Source organism: Salvelinus sp. IW2-2015, linkage group LG26 (assembly GCF_002910315.2).
Source record: "Salvelinus sp. IW2-2015 linkage group LG26, ASM291031v2, whole genome shotgun sequence".
Classification (NCBI taxonomy): domain Eukaryota; kingdom Metazoa; phylum Chordata; class Actinopteri; order Salmoniformes; family Salmonidae; genus Salvelinus; species Salvelinus sp. IW2-2015.
This window is the reverse complement of record NC_036866.1, coordinates 46,711,237-46,736,490: the sequence shown is the minus strand read 5'-3', so window position 1 is coordinate 46,736,490 and position 25,254 is coordinate 46,711,237. Positions and strand designations below refer to the sequence as shown.

The 25,254-nt window shown below is 43.7% G+C and overlaps 1 protein-coding gene across 2 annotated transcripts; it reads right to left on the bottom strand.

The window, feature by feature from the left end:
* Positions 1–6,820: 6,820 nt before the first annotated feature.
* LOC111952459 (CCR4-NOT transcription complex subunit 4) lies at positions 6,821–24,345 on the bottom strand. Of its 2 annotated transcripts, none has more exons than XM_023971137.2 (13): positions 24,108–24,345; positions 22,650–22,868; positions 17,229–17,426; positions 15,929–16,015; positions 14,631–14,732; positions 14,181–14,306; positions 13,607–13,734; positions 12,761–12,985; positions 12,132–12,189; positions 11,146–11,407; positions 10,341–10,898; positions 9,746–9,991; positions 6,821–9,605 (listed from the first exon to the last, which is right to left on the bottom strand). In XM_023971137.2, exons 2-13 carry the CDS (start codon positions 22,821–22,823, stop codon positions 9,223–9,225), a joined length of 2,547 nt encoding a protein of 848 aa, XP_023826905.1. In that variant the 5' UTR covers positions 22,824–22,868; positions 24,108–24,345; the 3' UTR covers positions 6,821–9,222. The 2 variants fall into 2 exon arrangements, with proteins under 2 accessions (XP_023826905.1, XP_023826907.1); XM_023971139.2 differs by having other exon boundaries at positions 9,749–9,991.
* Positions 24,346–25,254: the final 909 nt, after the last annotated feature.

Sequence of the window (25,254 nt, the reverse complement as noted above, 5' to 3'; positions counted from 1 at the left end):
GCTATGAGAGAAGTTATAGACCTACAGCCAGTGTCTAGATTTCAGTTCCGACCACAGTGGTCCTCTGTAGCTCAGTTGGTAGAGCATGGTGCTTGCAACACCAAGATAGTGGGTTTGATTCCACCCATACATAAAACGTATGCATGACTGTAAGTTGCTTAGGGGAAAAGCAACTGCTAAATGGCATATACTGTACAGTATTGGGACAGTGACAAGATTTTGTTGTTGTTTTGGCTCTATACTCCAGCACTTTGGATTTGAAATGATACAATGACTGACTATGAGGTCAAAGTGCAGACTGTCGGTTTTAATTTGAGAGTATTTTCATCCATATCGGGTGAAACAGCACTTTTTGTACATAGTCCCCTTATTTTAGGGGACCAAAAGTATTGGGACAAATTCATTTATAATGTGTATTCAAGTAGAAAGAAAAAAAATATTTGGTCCCATATTCATAGCAAGCAATGACTACTTCAAAATGGTGACTACAAATTTGTTGGATGCATTTGCTGTTTGTGTTGGTTGATTTTGTGCCCAATAGAAATAAATGGTAAATCATGTATTGTGTCATTTTGGAGTCACTTTTATTATAATATTATAATAATAGAATATGTTTCTAAACACTTCTACATTAATGTGAATGCTACCATGATGCCGGATGATCCTGAATGAATCGTGAAAATAATGAGTGAGAAAGTGACAGACGCACAAATATCATATCCTCCAAAAATGCTGACCTTCCCTGTTCTTGTAATGGTGAGAGGTGAGCATGTCTTGGGGCTATGATATTTATGAGAGTCTCACCTTTCCACAGAAGCGTCATATTAGTGTGCAGCCCAAACTGTTCGGACGCTACAGACAGAAGTTGGCAGCTGTACCTACTTCAGACGAGTCCCAAGACGCTTGTGGGGGTCGTAGAGCAAAGCGGAGTACACCATCGTGTAGGTATATACAGTAATATATGGTAGTTTGTAGGCCAAAACGTTCGGACGCTACAGACGATTTTGTGAGAAGACCGATTTTCTGGAATGTCTCATGGTCTGACAAACACCGCTCTAGCTCTGTCACCTTTCCCCGCAGATGCGGAAGTGTGACATCGGCGGATGTGGTGGATTGAGACGCATCCATTGCAGATATCTCTAGCTTAAATTGACAGATTGTTATGGGGATTTTTGTATTATGCTAATTGGATTTCCGCAAGGGGCGGACATCGACTCTAGGGGTTAACCTGTGTGTGTGGGATTCTGAGATGGATTGTGTGTATGTACTGTATGCGTGTGTGTTGATGTGCGTGCAATGTTCTCTCGGTATGTTCCTGTGATGGATTATGGTACCCTCCCCCAGGTACAGAGGAGCATTCAAGGACAGCACAGACATAAGGCACAGCAGCTAGAGAGAATACCCTACACATTCTGCAGCAAGCAGTCCCTCTAGGAGGCAGGAAAACCTGGATGTCAGACCTGTAAGTGACTGCTCTGTGTGTGTGTGTGTGTGTGTGTGTGTGTGTGTGTGTGTGTGTGTGTGTGTGTTTGTGGTGTGTGCTGTGTGGTGGTGTGTTTGTTGTGTGTGTGTGTGTGTGTGTGTGTGTGTGTGTGTGTGTGTTGTGGTGTGGTGTGTGTTGTGTGTGACTGCTACTCAACTCCAGAGCAGAAGCTGCAGCAAAAACAGTACAAATGAGCGCATTACTACAGAGTATGACTCATCACCATGTCCATTACTGTATTCCTGTTCTCACATAGCAATAAGCACTACAGTAACTAGCATGAATACACCATTGCAGCAAAAATAAGGCAATCAATAAGTTAATCGATCATTTTTTTATTTGTTTGAGATTTCTTTCCTGGCCCTGCCAAAGACAGAGCTAACCAGAGGAATCTGACTGGTCAACCCAGCCCACTCACACAAGCTATTAAAAAACAGTATTGGATTTCCTACAGTGACTTTCCCAGTCATGTAGCCCACAGCCTATATGTTCTCTTTTCCACTACAGATTCCAAACTTCAGGCAATACTTGATCTCTACAAAGAATTTCTTACAAAAAATTATATAAAACTATTTATTATTCCAAAATACATATGAGGCCTCAATTGTGCAAAATCACTTCAGCTGTGAATGTGTGAGGTGCTTGTTGTGTGAAAGCACTCTGCTCTCCTGTGTGTGTGTGTGTGTGTGTGTGTGTGTGTGTGTGTGTGTGTGTGTGTGTTTGTCCGACCAGGAACACTGAGCAGAGAGAGAGAGAGAGAGCAGTGCCTCCCCCTCTACTGCCTCTGTGTTGCTGACTCATTGTCACTGCCCCAGAATATGCTGGCTGACTGCATTATTCACATCCTCTGTTAGCTGTTAGTGCCTCCTCAGCACCTGGACGGCCATGGGGCTGCTTGGCCGTGGGGGCTGTGCTGGCCCAGGGGGACTGGGGCCTGGGCTGGGATGAACTCAAAAGGCAATGCAGGAGCGACCGGACTCAGAGGGCTGGGTCACATCTCTGATAAAACGTCAGATTATGTTTAAATTATGGATCTACAATAAACATCATTTTTATAATGAAGAGTGTCCCACCTCACCTTCTAATGCTGGGCCGGCTGTAGGGCAGTGGGGGCAAGTCTCAGAGGGCAGCTTCAGCCTCCAGTCACCCCAACCCTGTTGGACGACGAGGGTTTTTTGTACCGCAATTTCTACCTAAAACCCTTTTCATCACAAGAACAGTTTTTGGAAGAAATGGTTCTTTGATGAGTTTGAAAGGCAAGAAGGATTCTTTGGAAGGCAAGGTAAAGCCTCGCCTTCTTTGCTAGGTAAAGCCACACCTTATCTCAGCTCACTGGTCACCATAGCAGCACCCACCCGTAGCACGCACTCCAGCAGGTATATTTCACTGGTCACACCCAAAGCCAATTCCTCCTTTGGCCGCCTTTCCTTCCAGTTCTCTGCTGCCAATGACTGGAATGAATTGCAAAAATCACTGAAGCTGGAGACTCATATCTCCCTCACTAACTTTAAGCATCAGCTGTCAGAGCAGCTCACAGATCATTGCACATGTACATAGCCCATCTGTAAATAGCCCATCCAACTACCTCATCCCCATATTATTATTTTTTGCTCCTTTACACCCCAGTATCTCTACTTGCACATTCATCTTCTGAACATCTATCACTCCAGTGTTTAATTGTTCAATTGTAAATACTTCGCCACTATGGCCTATTTATTACCGTACCTCCCTAATCTTAACTAATTTGCACACACTGTATATAGATTTTTTCCTATTGTGTTATTGACTGTACGTTTGTTTATTCCATGTGTAACTCTATGTTGTTGTTTATTCTTTATCTTGGTCAGGTCGCAGTTGTAAATGAGAACTTGTCCTCAACTGGCCTACCTGGTTAAATAAATGTGAAATAAAATGTAAAAAAAGAATGGTTCTATATAGAACCCTTCTGAATCGGAATAAACTTTATATTTTTTCCCTTTCTTTTAAATAGTGCCTTGAGCATGAGTGTTTACCTCAGTGTTTAAACTTGAACCCTCGAGAGTTTAAAAAGTTAGGTGTAAGAATGTTTTAAACTGTACCTATATATAAAAAAAACAATGTTGGTGAACTATATTCACCTCTAGTTCACCAACACTGTTTTTTTTACACCACTGAGTGTTAATTTACCACTTTGTTACACTGAAAAACCAACACTTGGTATCACTGGCAGATTTACTCTATGTAAGGTAAAACACTCAAAACCACACACATTGTCACATTTCCCAGCATGCTCTACAGCAGGTTGATTTTTAGAGTTGTTTATAAAACATTTCCCAAACTAATCTAATCTGTTAGTAGTCGGACTTATTGCACTCGTTACTGAGATGGCTAATCCAGTTTACATGGTTATTTTATTTTTATTTCACCTTTATTTACCAGGTAGGCTAGTTGAGAACAAGTTCTCATTTACAACTGCGACCTGGCCAAGATAAAGCAAAGCAGTGCGACAAAAACAAACACAATAACACGATAGAAAGATCTACAGGAATCTCGATTATAAACCTTTCCTACCATGGCAGTCATTCTGAACGCAGAATGAAGGGGAGTAAAAGTTCACATTGTTAAATCCTCTGGCTGGATTGCAATCGGAAGTAAGCATCACTTTGCACACCAGCATAATGTGGCCTGTAAACCAGGTGTTTCTTAGGGTATGACTACGCCCTCAAAAAGGCTTTATGATATACACTGAGTCTACAAAACATGTTTTTTCAATGACATATACTATCAAATCAAACATTATTTGTCACGTGCCGAATACAACAAGTGTAGACTTTACTGTGAAATGCTTACTTACAAGCCCTTAACCAACAGAGCACTTCAAGAAGAGTTAGCATATCTAGTTGATAACTATGATCCTTATTGATGTCATATGTTAAATCCACTTCACATACACAATTCAGTGTAGATCAAGGGGAGGAGACGGACATGGATTGTGTGTGTGTGCCATTCAGAGGATGAAAAAATATATATATTTAAGTCCCTTTGAACAGGGTATGGTAGTAGGTACCAGGCGCACCGGTTTGAGTGTGTCAAGAACTGCAACACTGCTGGGTTTTTCACGGTCAACAATTTCCCATGTATCAAGAATAGTCCACCACCTAAAGGACATCCAGCCAACTTGACACAACTTTGGGAAGTATTGGAATCAACACAGGCCAGCATCCCTGTGGAATGCCTTCGACGCCTTGTAGTCCATGCCCCAACGACTTGAGGCTGTTCTGAGGGCAAGAGGGGGTGCAACTCAATATTAGGAAGGTATTCCTTATGTTTTGTACACTCAGTGTATGTAATGTGTGGTCATAAAGAGTTTAATTTGAATAACTAATTAAAGGCTGGTGGAACCACTCAGATGATTCTAGGGAGATCCTTTAGATGATAAAAGGGTTCTTGTAGGAACCATTTACAGAGGGTTCTAGATAGAACCATTTAGACTAGAGGGTTCTATGACGAACCCTAATTAGAAGGTTCTAGGTAGAACCCTCAGAAAAGTGTTCTACCTAGCAACCAAAAAGCATTCCCCTATGGGGACAAACCAAATAACTCTACATGGAGCTACTTAGCACATTTATTTCTAGGAGTGTAACAGTCACACTGACCAGGCAGACCAGAGGTAAATAGAAGAGAACAATGAGCGCTTTGCCTCAGTGAAAATGATAAATATAGGTAACAGCTCAACTCTGGCAGGTGGGGTGTTGAAGTCCCAGTGGGTAGACCAGAGGTAACGTTATGGACGACGTTGGATTCATAGCATAACCTTGTCTCAGGATGAAACCTCGTATTTAAAATAGGACGTTCATTTACCGCTCTAGGGAAGAGGGTAATCATTCTGGCAACATGGGGTGAGGCATGTTGCCACAGACTGGGAAGAACAAAGGTAACATATGAACATGGTCGAGTTCCCATACGGTCATGATGCAATATAATAACCTTGCTTTAGATTGAATGTCTTTCCATTTGACCGAATTAGTTCATTCAACTCCTATTCAGGCAAGGAGATAAACAGAACATCCTAGCTGCGCGGGATGTGTAAGTCACACAGGGAACAGCAGCGGTAACATTATGGACAAGGACGGGTGGATTCATACCGTCATGATGCATTAGCATAACCTTTTTTCAGATTTAAATAGGAAGACATTCACTAACAGTAAGGTTAACATTGTTCTCCCAGGGTGAGGTGTTGAAATCACAACAGATTTCTGTCACCACAGTACAAAACTGACAATAGTGATGTCACAGAATTAATGTCCCCGTCGTTACCTTTAATCTCTCAGAGGTCCTAGAGGACACAGAGCCCACTACTATTCTGCTGCAGGTAGCTACAGAGCCCACTGCTATTCTGCTGCAGGTAGCTACAGTATACAACATAGGCGGTCTGGCTGCACCGCACAGGGGGAGGTTGAGGACTGCATATGGAATACCTAATACACAAACTACATCCCCCTCTCTCTCACACACACACCACACATATACATATATATACACATATATATATATATACACAAACAAAAAAGTCAGATATCTTCTTAGCTACATACTCCTGCCATCTTTCTCAAAGTCAATAAATCAATTTAGGACAATGTCAATATTATCAGTTGGGACAGAATGAAACAATTCGTTTTACAGGGGAGAATCAATGAAGACAACATTCAGCGTCAACATCCCACCAAACTCTCTGTAACCTTGTCTGGGTAGACAAGAGGTATCATCCCAAATGGCACCCTATTCCCTATTTAATGTACTACTTTTGTCCAGGGCCCTAGTTTAAAAAAAAGTAGTGCACTAAATAGGGAATAGGGTGCCATTTGGGACGTCCAAGTGTTTGGACTGCAGAGCCGGAGCACTGAGTAAAGACAGACTGGCCTCTAGTGGAGAGAAAGCCCGAAGAAATTATTTATTGACTTAGTTTGTGGTGTCAACATTTGTTAAGGTCATTCACATGTTCTACTGGTCTTAAAACGCTGGTCTTCATGCTGTGGAGATCAAGCATATCTTACGTCAGAAACGGGAGCCGGTTTCCCGGGTGCAGATCAAGTCTAATCCTGGACTAGAAAGATTGCTCAATGGAAATTCTCCATTGACATACATTTTTTAGTCCAAGACTAGGCTTAATCTGTGTCCAGAAAACTAACAAGACCCTGGGAGTTGTTGATATAGCCAGTGTTACAAGTTATGACAGTTTAGAACAGCCTGTGTAATACTTGAACTCAAATGAAGAAAAAAAAAAACGTGGGGAAAAAACATTGAAAACGTGAGATAGGGTGAATCTCTGAAACAACAAAAAAGAGCCAACTCGAACACTGGGTTTTTCATTTTATTTAATGTTTGTTTTTCCAGACGGGCAGTGGACAGTTCATTTCCTTTAAGCTCCTCAATGTGTTTTATATCTCAGCATCATGTTAAAAAAAAAAACACAGTAGTATGACTGATTGTTGGTTTCATCCTGGATCAGTTCATGTTTATCGTGAATACTGTTTTAATAGGGGATAGCAGGAGAGAAAGAGAGCGAGTCAGAAAGATGTAGATAAAGATGTAGATATTATGGAGTTAAGACTTAAAAATAAAAGGCCGTGAAGGGAGGTTACTCATTCTCAAGGCCCAGAGAAAGGCAGAGCGCTCCTTGGATTAAATTGCTAACCGTCGTTTGTCGTTGTCTTCTAGCACGTTCCTTTCACACCATCTCCGATATCGCATTACATTATTTAAATTCTCACTCTTTTTTTACAGGTGCACGTCAGGACATCGTGACATGTAGGAAACCTTTCATCATTTACCTGCTGGGCCTTCTTGTGACTTTCCCGATAAGGGTTTAGCTACTGTAGTTGCCACACAGTGGCACTGTGCGTATCAGACCGAACCTTACATCTTAGGACGTCCCATTATTAGCCTACATCTTCCCTACAACAGTCTTTAAAGTAAAATCCCACCCCAAAACATTCAGTCCACTGCTGATACAGTCCCAAACTTTCAAAATACAGAAAAACAGCCGGTATGATGCATTTTGCTTCATCTTATGATAATAAAAAAAAGCATCATAACAGCTGTATTTATGTATTTTGAAAGTTAATCTTAAAAACGTGATTGCTGCCATGCAAAACATTTTTGGGACTTCAACAATCGACTACTGAAATGATATCAAAATATCATTTTGGGGTCTTTTCCTTTAAATATGGTTCTTCATTTTTTTGGCCTCCACTCCAGCCATTCTTAGTTTCCCCAAAACTAGCATGTAACGTGCTGAGGTCTGGTATCTTGAGACTAGCTAGGCCTATTCGTCTTCCAATCTGAGAATAGTCGTGAGACTAATTATTATTCTTCCGACCCCGGCAGTCAGTCCCCCAGTTAGGCAGTGCTCCATCCTCTGATACAGAGGTCGAACTGAATCTTGCCTCTACTACAGGATGGGGCACCATGACCCCTGACCCCAAAGGGAAAGTGGGTTTTAATGACCTGTACAAGACAGGCCATTGGGGTGCATTCCAGGCAGACTACATTGCAGTTGCCTGCCAGATCTCACAATGCCTGTATCTCACAAGGCGGTGTATCAGCTAACTAGTTAATCAGGTATAGCTAATCAGTTATACCAGTTAACCGCATATGATATAGCAGACTGACACCGGTCAGCAAAGTCGATGACCATTGGTTTCTGCGTGAGTGCAGCGTGACTGCAATATTGTCAGCCTGGAACGTGACCATTGTGACCCTGCCTAACAGGGAACCCGAAGCAGATTGGCTTGGCTGTGCCCTCAACTCCCACATCCTAACATTATATCCATCTGTGACCCATCTCTGTCTGCATCATTTTCTGTCATCTGAAACAATTAAAACAAGCCTGAAGTCATTTTTACCCATGCTTTTCTCTAAAGATTCTCAATCCCACCTCCTCTTAATCAGACTAAGGCATTTGGTATAATTTTTGCCTTAAAGTTAAAGTTCGCCTTAAAGCTTCTCTGCATCGCGTGAGTGTTAACCGTTTCATTCAGTCTCCTGTTTTAATCAAAGTGGGGAGGATGAGGGCCCTTGGGGCAAAGCTTTAAGAGCAGATTCACTATTCAGTTTGTTGCTTCATTCTCAAAAGAGTAATTTTTTTCACGCCGATTTACCTACAGGTTTCATATTTAATCATAAATGTACTTCTTAAAAATGACTCCCGTTAAGCTAATCTTGATTCCTGTACATTTGGAGTTATCGTCTTGGGTGTCACAAAATGTATCACTGCTCCTATTCTCTGTGCTCGTCTAGATCACACGGACAGACTCCACGTGAAGCTCAGAGTAGTCAGCACCGGTCTGATCCCAAACAATTCACCTGGGTCGTGTTCATTATGCACCAAACAAAAGAAAACCGCGAGGGACTTACATGGACTTATCTGCCCAATAAGAAACGCTCCTTTCCGTTTGAAAACGTTTGACTACGGTGCATCCTACTGAAGACGAGCCTGACTACTGGAGCTCAGTGGGGTCGGTCAGTAGCAGACAAAAAGGGTTAACAGGTCATTCATGTCATGTGCCACGAAAACCAAAACAAATAGGGCTTTAGAATAGAAAAAAAGGAGGGAGAAAGAAAAAGAAAGGCTTGTTATTTTGTTAATCATTTTCATAATCTGATAATCTGCAGATTAGTGTGTGTACTGTATCTGTATTGCATTGGGGATCGGGATTACGACATGGGTCGGGGGTAGTCTGCTGTAATCTGTCTTTAGTTTAGTGGCGGTCCCCGGCGGCGGCGCTCTGTAGCAACTCTGTGGCGCTTTGGCCTGGGGGTCTGAAGGCTGTCTGGAAGCCTGGGGGAGGGCTGTGGAATTGGCTGGGGTTGGTGTGTGTGGGCTGGGTCAGGCCGGGCAGGTAGGGGGCCCAACCAGAGCCTGCTCTGTGGTGGAGGTGTGGGTGTGAGGAGGCCTGGTCTAGGAGGCCATGGTGGTGGCTGTGGTGGAGGGACTGGTGCTGCTGGTTCTGGGGCTGCTGGGGGAGTGATGGCAGTGCAGGGCCGTCCATCTCAGTCAGGGCCTGGAGGGATTTGAGCCAGTGGGGAGGGTTCTGGTCCTCCTGGAGACAGTCTAAACTGCTGCCTGCTGAGGCTGGGATGCCTGAGGAGAGAAAGAGGTGAATGGAGAGAGTAGATGGTCTCACTTCCAACCAGAATCTACAGACAATTTGAATCAGCTGTGTAGTGCTAGGGCAAAAAACAAAACTTTTGTTTATAATAAACAAATGTAAAGTTACTCACTACCTGTGATGATAGCTGGGTCCATCCAGCTGGCCGTACCGTCCCAGCTGAGACTGTGTGAGAGTCCCCCTGGCCCGTTTAGCCCCCCAGGACCCCCCATGTGGTTCATACTGGAGGAAGAGGAAGAAGAGGAAGAGGAGGAGGAGTTGGGGAGACCCCCGAAGTTGATGTTGATGTTGGGGAGGAGAGCTCTCAAACCGTCCTGCCATTCTTTCACATTGAGGCCGTCTATAGAACTGCTGTTTTCTGCAGAGAGAGAAAAAAAGACATTTCATTAGAGATAAGTGAGAACATAAGGAGTGCTGCTTTGCTTCTGTAAAAAGATAGCAACGGTAGATAAGACGTTTAATATAGATTTGTCTTCACAGGCCAAAACACAGAAATGCATCTGCATGTAATATGTTTCTCGCAAGGTCAATAGGACATGATCAAAACAGGCAAAACGATTACAAATGTTTTGACATTCAATGCTTGTACGTTCATACCGAACAGATTGTGCTAAACCCGACTCAACCGGGGTTAGGGTCAATTCCATTTGACCCAGGACATAACTGACCCCAACACTCCCAGAAAACAGACCCCCAGGGTATCCTACCTGACATGGAGATCCCTCCCAGCCCTGTATTGTGCCTGTGGTGCTGAGGAGGCATGCTCAAGTCCAGGAAGTTGCTATGTCCTCCTCCAGCATTGGCCGAGTGGTTCAAGTGTGAGAGGAGGTGGTTATTGCTGCGTGCCGAGGGAGGCATGCCCATCCAGGTATGCCGAGCTGCAGTGGCCTGGGCAGCCTGACTTCCACCATGATGACTGCTCTGACTCTGGGAACCAGGGAAACTAAAGGAGCTAGAAATGTGCCTGTGGTGAAGCTGAGAGAGGCGGGGTGGAGGTCCAATGCTGCTGGGGAAATGGTTGGGGTTGGAGAGGGGCATGTGGAGGCCGTGGTGGGACCCGGGGTGGTGGAGGCCGAAGGGGCTGGGGGACCCCAGGGGACTGTGCTGGTCCTGGACTGACAGCTCCTTCTCAATGAGGTCAGCCAGGGCCTTCCGTGTCACGTCAAAGGGGTCGAAGCCCAGGTCGTCGTCCTGCTGCTGTTTAGTAGAGGAGCCGAAGCCGAAGGCTGCCTGCCAGTCTGTGGAGGAGGAGACCGGTATTGTGTCTGAGGAGAGCAGGATGGAAGAGTAAGCAAGTGGTTATTGGTTTGAAACCTGATGAAGGCTCTTTAGCTGAAACATTAGTCAAATGAATCCACAGCAAGGAGAGACAAGTGTGTAACTATTGTTTTCATTGGCACAAGGTTCAAACAGTGGAGCAGAAACTGCATTGTTAAATGGAAGCATTGTTTCTTAACCGTGACGGAGTGTGTGAGCTCGTGCATCTGCGAGATTCTGCCCCACACAACCCACCTGATGCGAAGAGGCTCTGTGGTTCGGGGGTCATGGGCCAGTCGGATCCCCCTCTAGGCGAGCTGGCGAAGGGGGGCAGGCCAGACGGGATGGGGTTGGGGTGTCTGAAGTTACTGTTGTCTGAGAACAGGGACTGGGACTCTGCAGCAGCCCCCTCGAAGGGCGAGCGGGCGGTGAGGTCTGCTACAGTGATGGGAACCACCAGACTGCTGGTGGGCTTAGTCAGCCCCGGGGGAGGGGAAGGGGACTCGCGGTTAGGCATCTGGAAGGGGAAATAGGAATAAGGGGACGAAATTAGTGTGGGGACACCGTTAATGTCTAACATTTGTAAACAATAATTCATAATGAAATCAAATCTTTTAAAGACCCAACCAATGCAGCCGTTTTTTAATGTCAATATCAAATAATTTCTTGGTATCAATTAAGAACCTTACTGTGATTGTTTTCAATTAAAATGGTCAAAAATACATTTAAAAAATGCTTCTTAGCAAAGAGCAATTTCCCAATCAAGAATTTTGCTAGGACTGATTGAGGAGCGGAAAACAAGCTGTTATTGGCAGAGTTATTGGAACTCTTATTGGTCTATAACTAATTTACCGCCTGGTGACGTCACCAGGCAGGCCAAAACTCCATCCCACCAAAACATGTTGAAATATCAGCCGGTATTTTCAAACAGCTCTTACACTAAAAAAAGCATTATCATAATTGTCACTGTATTATTCCAACCTCAGTGTGGAAATATATATAAAAAGCAGGAAAATCCCATTTTGGACTACACTGGGCCTTTAAAAATGGCTCAGAGAAGAAACAGTCTAGTCTGGATAGATATGACAATCATTTCTCTAATACCATTCCCTATGTACAACATGTAATAAAGTAATGACCTACACATTCAGAAGAACCTTGAAAAGACATTCAAATGATTAAAACATACTTTACTTCTACATGTTAAAATACCTAAAAAAAGGTAGCAAAAGTCTTCTTACCTGTTGTAAAGTCTCTCCATTCACCATACCTATTGATTCCGGAGGTTTGTCGCTGGGACTAGAGGGAAAGAGAAACAGACCAGCATCAGACTACGCAGCTGTGTGGTTCATGGCCTAACAAAAGGGACCAAAAAAGGTGGCCAGTTTGGCCCGTGAGTTATACCCTTTTCAGTTCACTCCATTGTTCACATTGCCCTTTTCAGCAACTATAGTGAATGTGTAACCTTGTCTTCTCGGTACAGCTTTGTTCAGCTCGACTCCAAGCCGGCCTGTATGTCTGTCACGGTAATAACGCGATCACTGTCACAATTGGAGTAGAAGGGGGACAGAGGCCATCCCTGTGTCCAGTCCCAAGCCCAGCCTCACTAATATAAGACTAATAGCCTGGCGGGTAGGAGCGATGGGTCAGTAACCGAAAGGTTGCTAGATCCAATCCCCGAGCTGACAAGGTACAAATCTGTAGTTCTGCCCCTGAGCAAGGCAGTTAACCCACTGAAGACGTGGACGTCGATTAGGGCAGCCCTCCGCACCTCTCTGATTCAGAGGGGTTGGGTTAAATGCGGAAGACATTTCAGGTGTACAACTGACTAGGTATTCCCATTTCCCACTAATGTACTACTATAGATTACCCGTTGCTGTCACAATTAGAAGAGAAGGGGGACAGGGCAGCCCCCTGGCCAGACCCCATCCCTGTGTCCAGCCCCAGGCCAAGTCCTAACCCTTCTGAGGTCATGACCTCTGGGTCCAGACAGCAGTCTAGCAGCGGAGGAGATTTCCTGTCCTCTGACAGCCCATTGGCCAGTTTGCCACCATACCCCGATAGTGTTGGCCACCCGTCCTTGCCGTTGCTGGGTCTGTGTTGAGAAATTGACAAAAACAAGAGGTCAGCATGGAAGAGAGAGATGTCGTGTGGAAGACTTGGAGAGAGAACTGTGGCCTGCGGTGTTCTAGCTGTAGGTGCCACAGCCTTCAGCGCAAATATTTGCTCTTTGGGTTTGCGGCAAGAAGTTTCACATATGAAGTTTATTTGCCATTCAAATAATGTATTCATTACATGCATCAATGGATCTTACTCACCCAAGGTCTCACAGTAAAAGCACACAACACAAACTGCAAGAAAGAAATATGCAAATACATGGTGTAGACCAGGGTTGGTCCCCCCCCCCCCCCCCCCCCCCTCGGGTGCATGTTTTGTTTTTTTCCCTAGCACTTCACAGCTGATTCAGATCATCGACGCTTGATGAGTCGTTTTATTGAATCAGCTGTGTAGTGTGGTAGGTCAAAAACCAAAACGTGCACCCGGGGGGGGGGGGGGGGGGCCCGGGACAGAGGTTGGGAAACCCTGGTCTACACAACAACCGCCAATTAAATCAGAAACCTAATTTACCGGACAAATAAGGTCAATGTCATCAAATCAAGGGATGCTGCGTGGAAGAAAAAGATAGAAGGGGAGAACCAAAATACTAAAAATGTACCTTTGTGTAGAATTTGAAGATTTGCTTTTGGACTTTTCCCCTGAACACGTTGGTGTTTGTAGAAAGCTGGGGTTCATTTTGTAGAGGTCCTGGAGTAGTTTCTGCTCGTATTCTTGGTGTTTCCCAGCCTAAGGACACAAACATTACATTAAGTCATTTTAGCAGTGAACAATGACACAATGCTCCCACTGTGCACCCAACTCAATTCAACTGTATGGCAGCGACTATAGGAGTTGGCTACACAACAAACAGATCTGGGACCAGGTTAGATTCAAGAAACACTCATGCGGAGGTCTGAAGTAATTTGAAGTAAGAATACGATACAAAATTGTGGCAGATGCAAAAAAAATCTCTAAAGGGAAGAATATATAAAACAGCCAGGCCTATTCCTTACATCTGAATGAATTAACTTTATTGATCCAAGAGAAGAAACTGGATTGGTCACCATCATAAGACACATATGCCCTGGCCTACTGACACCCAGGCAAGTACAATTACATGACGTCAAGTTATCTACCATCTCTATACACCCACCAACAGAACACACAGACAGGGAGAATAAATGTTTGTTCACCTGCATCTCCTCTTTCGTAAAGCTAGCCGCCTCATCCCCCAGCTCATGTAGATACATACAGTCTGGTTTGGGACACTGCATGCTTTTGAGGAAGTAACTGCAGTATTTTGTTGTGCCTAAAGAAGCCTGCAATACAAAAAAACACAGAAAGCTCAGTGAAAATGTACTTGTGATGACATTCTGTTGAATGTTCTCTTCAGCTGAGGTTCCCTCTAATCTATTGCATAATACTCTCTTATCGAAGTCAGAAGTCATATAGTATTCCTTACAAAAAGTCAACAAATCCTTCTAGGACCAGTTTCCCCAGACACAGATTTCGCCTAGTCCTGGACTAAAATGCACCTTCAATGGAATTTCTCCAATTGAGATTTTTTTAATCCAGGATTTGGTTTAATCCGTGTCTGGGGAAAGTGGCCCCGAATGTCTGTTCCTGTGTGTTAAGTCTCACACCTTGAGTGTTCTACCGTCGACCACCACATTGTTCACACATTGTATTGCTCTGAGGGCGTCTTCAGAGCGGATGTAAGTGACGTAGGCACTGGCACTGGGACCCTGTGGATCAGAAAACAGTGAAAATGTAAAGAAATAGGTAGTTCATGTCCCATTTTCCATATTTACATTTGAGAGGAAATCACCTGCTGTTGAATTCAATCCCACGTATATTAGCCAAAGTCACAGGATGGCATTTGAACCAGACAGATGTTTCGAGTTCAATATCATTAGAAATGTGGTGGATTTTTCAGAGACAGCCATGTGTGTATTAACGAATCAATTACACAATCAATTTGACTTTGGTAAAAACAAACTACATAACATAATGCTAATAATTTATTTGAATGGTAAATCTCTATTGATAAACTGGGCAAATGAAAAATAGGCCAATGCCTAGGCCTATTCACAATACAGGTGAATACATATTCAATAGGAGTGTGTGTGTGTTGCATTGAATTATTGCGCATGTTTTGGATGATATCATGGGGCTAACGATTCCCTTCCATTTGGGAATGATTTTATTGTACTGATCAATATTTGCATAGAAGAAACAATCTCTTCTATAAAAGCTCATACTAAGACCTAATGACGTCATTCACACACAGTGAGAGAGACTGGAGAGATGTGACGCCGAGGAAACGAGGAGTTTTTGGCAACGACTATGGTTTTGGGTGAGAATTAGCTTTGAAATCAGCATATTTTTTACATTATGTTTGTATAATATCGCAAACAAAGTACTAGGGCAGTGAACTGATGTTAACTTCAGCTGTAAGCTAGCATGGAAAGCTAGACTACAAAGTTGGAAGCTACCGGTATCTTCTTGTATTGTAAAGTGTTCTCGCCTGTAATGGACCATGTTTTGTGAACAGTTATTTGCAGTTACAACATTTCTACATGCCGTGTTGCATTATTCGAATGTGTTAACTTCTGTGCAGCATGAGAGACGAGCTAGCATGTTGCAGCCCGGCATCGTGTTAGCTCCCCTCTCCCAATCAGTAGACGACGTGAGACGTTTGACAGAAACATCAGAAGTAACACATTCTAACGCCGAACCGTTTTTCATGTTCTGGTACCGAAAGAGTACCAACGTTTCAATAATCCCACATCTTATGATGTGCCACTTAGCAGGTGCTTTTATCCAAAGTGATTTACAGTACAGTCAGTGTAAATATTTTTTTATATGGCATCTCTGCGGGAATTGAACCCACGACCGTCCGTGCCTTTTACCAACTGAGCCACATGGAACCCGCTCTTACCTGTGAACCTGCATATGATGTGCTGTTGTTGATGACCACCTTGTGTATTTTCCCAAACTTCCCAAAATACTCTGGCCTCTTTAGAACCTGTGGAGAAACAGAGACAAATAGAGGGATGGTTGTGCTATGCTCTAGCATTATGGGAAATTGTTCACAAACAGAATTGTATAAATACAGTTGGGAGGGAAGACAAATATACCTTGGTCAGTAGACCAGAAATATGATCAAGTAAGAGAATAGTGAGATGAAATACTATATCGCTCACACTAACTAGGTTATGGCTGAAGCACAGCTGGGGACTTAGATTTAGCATGTGTGTGTGTGTTAGAACAATGTTCTAAATTATTTTGATCTTCACCCACATCTGTGGACGTCAAGTAATCTACGATAAAACTATGTACTCTATGTGCAACAGCTCATTGAAGCAGCAAAACACATTGCCCAGGCAAACAAGCATGCATGGGTTAACTGTAAAGGGAATGGGATAGTAGATCACATGGAATGTACTTCATATAGAACAAGAAACCTATGGCATTTAGCTTAAAACGGATGTGGGAAAATAACACACAAGTATTCCAGAAATCCTAGTTGGAAGCTTCCCAATTTCTGGAAAACCTGAGAATTTTGGAAAATGTTCTTGGAATTTTGCCACCGTAACAACTATAAAAAAAAAAAAATAATAATAATAATACATGCCATTTGAGATGCTTTTATCCAAAGAGACTTAAAGTCATGCCATGCATTCACTTCACGTACAGGTGGTCCCGGGAATCTAAACCACTATCCTGGCGTTACAAGTGCCATGCTCTACCAAATGAGCTTACAGAGGACCACATATTTACCCCTAGGCAAAGAGCCGTGTTTCTCATATCCAGCCTTGGGATAGCCACAGTCAGCCCATAGCATAGACATAAAATGTATGCCTATGTAAGTGGCAGCAGTCTTGACATTTTAGGTAGGAAATTCACTAAATATCTTCATTTTCGGTATGCCAGCGTTTCCTTTGGGCGTGAGGGGGCCTCAAGATTTGCATAAAAGAAAAACTAGAAACCGGTTAGTCATTTTATAAAAGAGAGGGTTAAAAAAAACACGATTCAACCCCCGATTCACTCACTCACACACACACACACACACACACGTGTCTATATTTATGTAGTAGGCTTATATTGTAGAATCAAACACCAGGTTTCTCTGCACCACCCTGACCCTGTGTGTGTGTGTGTACGTGTCCTGTCTCACCTCTGGGTCTGCGAGCCTTTGAGAGAGCCCGNTGTGTGTGTGTGTACGTGTCCTGTCTCACCTCTGGGTCTGCGAGCCTTTGAGAGAGCCCGACAACAAACACCAGGTTTCTCTGCACCACCCTGACGCTGGCCAGGTGTTTCCGATTCTCTGTCACCTTCTGTTTCTTCTCGTTCTGCTTCTGCTTCTTCTCGTTCTTTATCCTCTGAATCTCCTCCTGTGACAGAGGCTTGTACACCGCAGGGTCCTCCGGGTACGGCTGGATAGTAGGGGGCAGAGATAGAAAGACAGGTAAGCTCACCTGTCCGTAGGTACAGTGTATTCATAAAGTATTCTGACCCATTTAATTTTTTCCCACATTGTTGTTACAGCCTTATTCTAAAATGTATTCAATTGCCCCCCACCCCATCAATCTACACACAACACCCCATACTGACAAAGCAAAAACATGTTTAGAAATCTTTACAAATGTATTAAATAAGTAAGTAGTATTCAGACCCTTCACTCAGTACTTTCTTGAAGCACATTTTGCAGCGATTACAGCCAAGAGTCTCCTTGGGTATGACACTACAAGCTTGTCACACCTGTATTTTGGGAGTTTCTCACATTCTTCTCTGCAGATCCTCTCAAGCTCTGTCAGGGTGGATGGGGAGAGTCGCTACACAGCCATTTTCAGGTCTCTTCAGAGATGTTAAATCAGGTTCAAGTCCGAGCTCTGGCTGAGCCACTCAAGGACATTCAGAGACTTGTGCTGAAGCCACTCCTGCGTTGTCTTGGCTGTGTGCTTAGGGTCGTTGTCCTGTTGGAAGGTGAACCGTTGCCCCAGTCTGTGGTCCTGAACACTCTGGAGCAGGTTTTCATCAAGGATCTCTTTATACTTTGCTCTGTTCATCTTTCCCTCAATCCTGACTTGTTTCCCAGTCCCTGCCACGGAAAAACATCCACACCATATGATGCTGCCACCACCCTGCTTCACCATAGGGATGGTGCCATAGGGATGGTACCTGAAACCCCACCTCTTTAAGGAATACCTAGGATAGGATAAAGTAATCCTTCTAACCCCCCCCTTAAAAGAGTTAGATGCACTATTGTAAAGTGGTTGTTCCACTGGATATCATAAGGTGAATGCACCAATTTGTAAGTCGCTCTGGATAAGAGCGTCTGCTAAATGACTTAAATGTAATGTAATGTAAATGTGCCAGCATTCCTCCAGACGTGACACTTGGCATTCAGGTCAAATAGTTCCATCTTGGTTTCATCAGACCAGAAAATCTTGTTTCTCATGGTCAGAGTCCTTTAGGTGCCTTTTGGCAAACTCCAAGCGAGATGTCATGTGCCATTTATGGAGGAGTGGCTTCCGCCTGGCCACTCTACCGTAAAGGCCTGATTGGTGGAGGTCTAGGACAATTCCTTTGACTTCATGTCTTGGTTTTTTCTCTGACATGCACTGTCAACTGTGGGACCTTACATAGACAGGTGTGTGCCATTCCAAATCATACCCAATCAATTGAATTTACCATAGATGTTTCTACAACTTGATTGGAGTCCATCTCAAGGATGACCAATGGAAACAGGATGCACCTGAGCTCAATTTTGAGTCTCATAGCAAAGGGTCTGAATTAGAGGTCGACCAATTATGATTTCTCAACGCCGAAACCGATACAGATTATTGGAGGACCAAAATAAAGCCGACACCGATTAATCGGCCGATTTATTTATCTATTTGTAATAATGACAATTACAACAATACTGAATGAACACTTATTTTAACTTAATACACTGCTCAAAAAAATAAAGGAACACTTAAACAACACAATGTAACTCCAAGTCAATCACACTTCTGTGAAATCAAACTGCCCACTTAGGAAGCAACACTGATTGACAATAAATTTCACATGCTGTTGTGCAAATGGAATAGACAAAAGGTGGAAATTATAGGCAGATTAGCAAGACCACCCCAATAAAGGAGTGGTTCTGCAGGTGGTGACCACAGACTCACTTCTCAGTTCCTATGCTTCCTGGCTGATGTTTTGGCACTTTTGAATGCTGCGGTGCTTTCACTCTAGTGGTAGCATGAGACGGAGTCTGAAACCCACACAAGTGGCTCAGGTAGTGCAGCTCATCCAGGATGGCACATCAATGCGAGCTGTGGCAAGAAGGTTTGCTGTGTCTGTCAGCGTAGTGTCCAGAGCATGGAGGCGCTACCAGGAGACAGGCCAGTACACCAGGAGACGTGGGAGGAGCCGTAGGAGGGCAACAACCCAGCAGCCAGGAGGGCACTGCTAGAGCCCTGCAAAATGACCTCCAGCAGGCCACAAATGTGCATGTGTCTGCTCAAACGGTCAAGAAACAGACTCCATGAGGGTGGTTGGGGGCCCGACATCCACAGGTGGGGGTTGTGCTTACAGCCCAACACCGTGCAGGACGTTTGGCACTTGCCAGAGAACACCAAGATTGGCAAATTCGCCACTGGCGCCCTGTGCTCTTCACAGATGAAAGCAGGTTCACACTGAGCACATGTGACGACGTGACAGAGTCTGGAGACGCCGTGGAGAACGTTTGCTGCCTGCGACATCCTCCAGCATGACCGGTTTTGGCGGTGGGTCAGTCATGGTGTGGGGTGGCATTTCTTTGGGGGGGCCGCACAGCCTCCATGTGTCTCGCCAGAGGTTGCCTGACTGCCATTAGGTACCGAGATGAGATCCTCAGACCCCTTGTGAGACCATATGCTGGTGCGGTTGGCCCTGGGTTCCTCCTAATGCAAGACAATGCTAGAACTCATGTGGCTGGAGTGTGTCAGTAGTTTCCTGCAAGAGGAAGGCATTGATGCTATGGACTGGCCCGCCCGTTCCCCAGACCTGAATCCAATTGAGCACATCTGGGACATCATGTCTCGCTCCATCCACCAACGCCACAATTGCACCACAGACTGTCCAGGAGTTGGCGGATGCTTTTAGTCCAGGTCTGGGAGATCCTCAGGAGACCATCCGCCCTCATCAGGAGCATGCCCAGAGTTGTAGGGAGGTCATACAGGCACGTGGAGGCCACACAACTACTGAGCCTCATTTTGACCTGTTTTAAGGACATACATCAAAGTTGGATCACCTGTAGTGTGGTTTTCCACTTTAATTCTGTGTGACCCAAATCCAGACCTCCATGGGTTGATAAATTTGATTTCCATTGATAATTTGTGTGATTTTGTTGTCAGCACATTCAACTATGTAAAGAAAAAAGTATTTAAGAATATTTCATTCATTCAGATCTAGGATGTGTTATTTTAGTGTTCCCTTAATTTTTTTGAGCAGTGTATAATACATCAATAAAATCAATTTAGCCTCAAATAAATAAACATGTTCAATTTGGTTTAAATAATGCAAAAACAAAGTGTTGGAGAAGAACGTAAAAGTTTAATATGTGCTATGTAAAAAAGCTAACGTAAAGTTCCTTGCTCAGAACATGAGAACATATGAAAGCTGGTGGTTTCTTTTAACATGAGTCTTCAATATTCCCAGGTAAGAAGTCTTAGGTTGTAGTTATTGGACTATTTCTCTCTATACCATTTTTATTTCATATACCTTTGACTATTGGATGTTCTTATAGGCACTTTAGTATTGTCAGTGTAACAGTATAGCTTCCGTCCCTCTCCTCGCCCCTTCCTGGGCTCGAACCAGGAACACATTGACAACAGCCACCCTCGAAGCATTGTTACCCATCGCTCCACAAAAGCCACGGCCCTTGCAGAGCAAGGGGAACAACTACTTCAAGGTCTCAGAGCGAGTTATGTCACCGATTGAAACACTATTAGAGCGCAGCCCGCTAACTAGCTAGCCATTTCACATCGGTTACACCAGCCTAATCTCGGTAGTTGATAGGCTTGAAGTCATAAACAGCTCAATGCTTGAAGCACAGGGAAGAGCTGCTGGCAAACACACGAAAGTGCTGTTTGAATAAATACTTACGAGCCAGTCAGACTGCTCTATCAAATAATATACTTAATTATAACATAATAACACACAGAAATATGAGCCTTATGTCATTAATATGGTCAAATCCGGAAACTATCATTTCGAAAACAAAATGGTTATTCTTTCAGTGAAAAACGGAACTGTTCCGTATTTTATCTAACGGGTGGCATCCATAAGTCTAAATATTCCTGTTACATTGCACAACCTTCAATGTCATGTCATAATTACTTAACATTTTTGCAAATTAGTTCGGAACGAGCCAGGCGGCCCAAACTGTTGCATATACCCTGACTCTGCATGCAATTAACACAAGAGAAGTGACACAATTTCCCTGGTTTAATATTGCCTGCTAACCTGGATTTCTTTTAACTAAATATGCAGGTTTAATAAAATATACCTATGTGTTTTGATTTTAAGAAAGGCATTGATGTTTATGGTTAGGTACATTCGTGCAACGATTGTGCTTTTTTCGCAAATGCGCTTTTGTTAAGTCATCCCCGGTTTGGCGAAGTTGGTCTTCACACAGTTCGCAACGAGCCAGGTGGCCCAAACTGCTGCATATAGCCTGAAACTGTTGCACAGAACGCAAGAGAAGCGACACAATTTCCATAGTTAAAAGAAAGTCATGTTAGCAGGCAATATTAACTAAATATGCAGGTTTAAAAATATATACTTGTGTATCGATTTTAAGAAAGGCGTTGATGTTTATGGTTAGGTACACATTGGTGCAACGACAGTGCTTTTTTTGCAAATGCGCTTGTTAAATAACTGTTTGGCGAAGTAGGCTATGATTCAATGATAAATTAACAGGCACCGCATCGATTATATGCAACGCAGGACAAGCTAGATAAACTAGTAATATCATCAACCATGTGTAGTTAACTAGTGATTAAGTTCAGCTTGATTGTTTTTTATAAGATACGTTTAATGCTAGCTAGCACCTTACCTTGGCTCCTTGCTGCACTCGGCATAACAGGTAGTCAGCCTGCCACGCAGTCTCCTTGTGGAGTGCAATATGGTCGGTGTCCAAAAATGCAGATTACCGATTGTTATGAAAACTTGAAATCGGCCCTAATTAATTGGCCATTCCGATTAATCGGCCAACCTCTAGTCTGAATACTTACGTAAATAAGGTATCCGTTGTTCATTTTTAATACATTTGTAAACAATTTTTAAAAAGAGCGTTGCTTTTTCACAATGGGGTATTTTGTGTGTAGATTGATGAGGGGAAAAACATATTTGATCAATTTTAGAATAAGGCTGTAACGTAACAAAATGTGGAAAAAGTCAAGGGGTCTGAATACTTTCCAAATGCACTGTATATCCTTCTGAGGAGAATTGGGAGCAGAACAGAATAATATTCTACTAGATTGTATGTCACATTTGCATAACACCTATGTTTATTGACAGCACCACCAGCCTCACTTTTGGGCAGAGGCTGTTCTTGTCTGTGTGGAGGCAGTGCCAGCGGAAGGGTAAGGTAAGGGCCAGGGTTAGGGGTAAGATAGGTTATGTACCTTTCTGCAGGCAGGGCAGAGGCCGTTCTCATCTGTGCGGATGCGGTGCCAACAGAAGCGGCAGATCTGGTAGCCGCAGGTGCAGGGAAAGAAGTTCACGTCGTCAATCTCCAGCGGCTCCATGCACAGAGGGCACTCCATGGAGTCGTCCTTTATCTCGGGGCTGTGGGACATCCTATGGCACGGCGAGGGGGAGCAGATGTCACGGCTGGTCAAGGGCTGGGAGGGAGGAGCGTAGTAAGGGATGAGAGGATAGAAAGTTGAGATGGACACAATTGCTACTCAGAAACTCTATTTGGAGTATTCCTGAAGTATATAAATTGTGAATAATGGAGAACATAATAAGTACACACTACCGTCAATGCAAAATGTAGGCCTAAACCGGACCTGTTCACTTAGTTAGTAGTACTGGTAAAGCGGGATGTCCTATTATCATGTAGCCTAAGCTAAATGGTATGAGGCCCATCAATATCTTCTGCCTGTGTTAGCAGTTGTTACAAAGTAGTGGCTTGTGGAAGTCACAAACAAATGAGGTGGTGTTTTGACAGTAGGAGGGCGTTCTATCGTGTAGCTGTCAACTGTATTACATCACAGGTTGATCAAATAAACAGGCCTATCGAATCTTGGGGTTTGTTGAGGTTGCGCTTGTCTGGGATGTAAATTGCAAATGGGATGTTACTGAAACAGAGCTAGTTATTGATTGCAAGTAGGCTAAATCTATCGTCAAACTAGCTAGCTACATGCCAGCTAACGTTAGCTACAAGGGTAACACTAGTTGGTTGAATTGCAATTCAAAATCCGTTGCTAAACTACAGCCTAAATACGAAGGGCTTCGCGCCCCTATCCTCTCTCTGATGCAGCTGTACAAACAAGCAGCAAACGTCAGCTGACTGATAGTTACTAGTTATGCCAACCAGCTTGATAGCTAACTAACGTTAGCATGTTGCTAATGGTTTGCAATGATTCTCTAATGTTAGTTCACGGCATGACATTATGTATTAGCTAGTCAAAGCCGTTCAGGTGCTAATATAAAATAAGACTCAAGTCGATGAGTAAAAGGACAAGCACTTAATGTTGGGTTGAATAAATAGTTAACCAAAGTTCACAAGACATGGAGTCTTGTGAATACAAAGTGACAGCTTGCTAACCAACGAAAGTGCTAATAGGCTAACATTAGCCTACAAGCTAACTTCAGAATCTAGGCTGGCATTCGCAGTTAGCTAACTTGGCTAGCTAGCGGCTGCGGCCTACTAACGTTAGTTTACTGGCTAACAGACGCCGACACAGTAAACCATTGACAGTTCATTAAATCCACAAATAGACAACGATGCAAAGGATGGCATTGACACAGAAAATGTATCAATTCGTTTATGCAACCATGGAGCTAATGCTATTTTGCCACGAAATCAGTAGCAGACAGTTGCAATAATAGTTTGGGCTAGCTTGCTAGCCACTTACCCTGTCCGTATTACAGGGATTCCACTCCAAATGGACAGTCACACCAAATTGGGCGGGGATTGCTAATGTCTCTGAACTGTCCAGATTTGTATAGATAGACACTTTAGATTATGTTAGGTTTATTATTTCGCTATAATTCAAAAGGCTTGATAGATGTTTTGCCCTTTTCTTTCTTATCTGTAGAGACACTTTACGCTCTAACCACCATCTTAACTAGCGTTAAAATAGGGAGGAGGGAATGGGGCAAGCGCTCAGTACGCACTGAGGCTGCGTGGGAGGCTATCAACAATGCATTGTGTGAAATGTAGTTAATTATACTTTTAGTCTGGATACTTATGACGGGCAAATTTCAAATTGGGTGGTTGGTAAACAAAATCCCGGCTCTTCTGGGAATGGGCCTGGTAGTGTGTTTGAATTAGAGGGGGTGCTTTATTTATAATTTTATTTTACCCTTATTTTACCAGGTAATTTGACTGAGAACACTCATTTACAGAAACAACCAGGCGAATAGTTACATGGGAGAGGAAGGGGGATGAATGAGCAGGGATGAATGAGCCAATTGTAATCTGGGGATGTTTAGGTGGCCATGATGGTATGAGGGCCAGATTGGGAATTTAGCCAGGACATGGGGTTAACACCCCTACTCCTAGTGACCCGTCTGCAAGACAGGGCTTAGCATGTCTCTCGAGGAAGCCAAAAATAGATTTTGGCTTGGAAAAGTTGAATATTTTCAGAAGAAGTCGGGTAATTGGTTAAGGGAGGAGGATTGGAGGGAAAGAGAGAGGAGGTTGAAAAAGCAGAGGATGGGTTTGAATCTGTTAAAGAGGGTATGTCGAGGAAGATTGGTGTCAAGTTGCATTGATGGACATAGTTATGATAAAGATACATTCGGTCCAGTGGGAGTGAGATTCTTTTGGGTGGTTTCAGGTTGGGTGGAAAAGATGGTGGGTGCTGTTGAGTCAAGGAACTTAACCCGAAGTGGACTTTCTTCAAATCAGAGGGAGCAGGCGCTCCGTGCGACGCAACTTGGGTGAAGATCAGTTTCTTGCTTTGCTCTTAGGAACAGGGCATCATTGAAAGGAGTGCTTTCTGGGGTAGCGTTAAGTGTGAAGGGGGAGCAATTGAAGTTGAAGATTCACAGTGTTTG

Bases quoted from the DNA above. Each gene is read 5' to 3' on its own strand.
- LOC111952459 (XM_023971137.2), bottom strand. From the start codon at position 22,823: ATGTCCCACAGCCCCGAGATAAAGGACGACTCCATGGAGTGCCCTCTG. The intron at 11,408-12,131 runs GTAAGAAGACTT...TTCCCCTTCCAG, and splicing joins ATGGAGAGACTTTACAACAG to ATGCCTAACCGCGAGTCCCC. The intron at 9,992-10,340 runs GTAGGATACCCT...CTCTCTCTGCAG, and splicing joins GGGAGGGATCTCCATGTCAG to AAAACAGCAGTTCTATAGAC.